Source organism: Apaloderma vittatum, unplaced genomic scaffold (genome assembly GCF_000703405.1).
Source record: "Apaloderma vittatum isolate BGI_N311 unplaced genomic scaffold, ASM70340v1 scaffold38770, whole genome shotgun sequence".
Classification (NCBI taxonomy): domain Eukaryota; kingdom Metazoa; phylum Chordata; class Aves; order Trogoniformes; family Trogonidae; genus Apaloderma; species Apaloderma vittatum.
Window position 1 is genome coordinate 4,925 of NW_009696958.1, and position 1,710 is coordinate 6,634.

The 1,710-nt window shown below is 55.4% G+C and overlaps 1 protein-coding gene across 1 annotated transcript in view; it reads left to right on the plus strand.

Moving 5' to 3' along the window:
• The window catches only part of RAD51D (RAD51 paralog D), a gene marked incomplete at its 3' end in the record, with an annotated part of 5,628 nt that extends 4,352 nt beyond the window's left edge, over positions 1–1,276 (plus strand). Inside the window, exons 8-9 of the mRNA XM_009876672.1 lie at positions 345–512; positions 1,194–1,276. Of these exons, the coding sequence (XP_009874974.1) occupies positions 345–512; positions 1,194–1,276 (251 nt within the window). The remainder of the gene's footprint in view (positions 1–344; positions 513–1,193) is intronic.
• Positions 1,277–1,710: the final 434 nt, after the last annotated feature.

Sequence of the window (1,710 nt, forward strand, 5' to 3'; positions counted from 1 at the left end):
ACCTGGCACTGGAAGGCATTGGGACACATCTGCCCCTTGCTCTGGTGAGTGATAAAGTGATAAGGACGAGGTGCCTGGAAGGATCCTTGGGAGCCCCAAGCTAAACTGCGCAGGTGGCTCCTGCACCGGAGGTCAGTGCAGCACACTGATCCAAGAGCGAGCTCCTGGCCAAGGACGTGTCTGGGACAGCTGCACGGCTCTGGAGGGGTGTGCTGAGAATGAGGGCTCAGGATGGCAACGAAAAAATATCTTAGAAGTAGCAGACTGGTTGTTATCTCCTGGTTGCCTTGGGTGTTGCGTGACACTGGCACTGGGTGGCACTGATAAGTCTGTTTGTGCCGCAGGTGACTAACCAGGTGACAAGGGACAGCGGCACTGGTCTCCTGAAGCCAGCCCTCGGCCGCTCCTGGAGTTTTGTGCCCAGCACCCGGGTGCTGCTGGAGAGCAAAGAAGCCAGCTGGGAGAAAGCCACCACTCAGCGCCTGGCTTCCTTGGCAAAGTCGCCGCGGCAGGTGAGGCTCCCCGGAGCAGTCCCGCTGGCAGTGGAGGAGCAGCAATAGGTGATGTGGCTTTGGAGCAGAGGGGGGTTCCTTTGGTGGGCAGGGCAGGGTCAGGCCTCGCTGGGTGACCCGTGGCAGTGGGAGAGGAGCGAGTGCAGCCTGGCTGCGACCTGTGGAAGAGAATCTGTTCCCAACAGCCAGAGCTTGTATTTCTAGGCACATTAAGTGTGTGACACTGTGTTCCTTGCGCTTGTGTTGCTGTCCTGATGGCACATGAGCTATGAGGGTCTCGCAGAGCCGGCTCAAACGCCTGCAGAGATGACTTTGGCTTGAATCCTGCTGCGCTGCATGAGCCTCCTGGCTCTGAGCCCACTCTGCAGCCTCATCCAAATGGGTTTGGATGTGGTGGCATGTTGGGCAGCAAAAACGCATTATGGATGTGCTGAATAGTGGTGTATCTGGGGATATCTCGGAGCAAGATGTTCTTTCTTTGCTAAATTGCATTCTCTATTTGTATCTTTGTGTTCCTCTAGGTACAGCAAACCCCGTTAAAATGAGGGCACTAGCTGAAAGAAATCCTCAAGAGGGTGTAATTGGGATTTTTTTGGCTCTGGGGAAGGTGAAGTAACGTACAGATTGGCCCTTAGAGTTCCAGCAGCATGGGGTTAACCTCCTCTCTGTTTCTCCTTGCAGCCAACAGGGATACAGGTGGAGCTGGATATTGGAAATGGTGATGTGCAGGAGCTGAGCCCAGCAACACCCACACAGGGACTCTGGTCAGATGGAAGAGCAAATGTCCAAGAAAGCTGAAAAAAAGCAAGCAAGCACAATGGAGGTTTTGCAGACTGCCTCTGAGAGTCCAGCAGCCTTGGAAGGCACCAACATGAAGAAGCTCTTGTTCTGTGCAGAGGAGAAAATGAATGTGAGGTTCCCAGAAGTCCCCTTGCCTCAGCAGATTCAGCCCACGCCGGCTGGGCTGGGTGGGCAGCATGACAGCCAGGTCCTCTTCTCTGCTGCAAGCTTGTCTTCAACCGGTAGAGCCAGCCCTGTCCTGAGGTGCTGGCTTGGGACCAGCTGGCGCCGCCCTGCACAAACCCGTGGCTCCTCGTGGCGGGTTTGCTGCTCCCGGAACTTTCTGCCCTCGCTCCCAGGGCTCTGATCCTCCTTGGGCAGCCCACAGTGATCTTTGTTCAGAAAGGAATAAATTAAA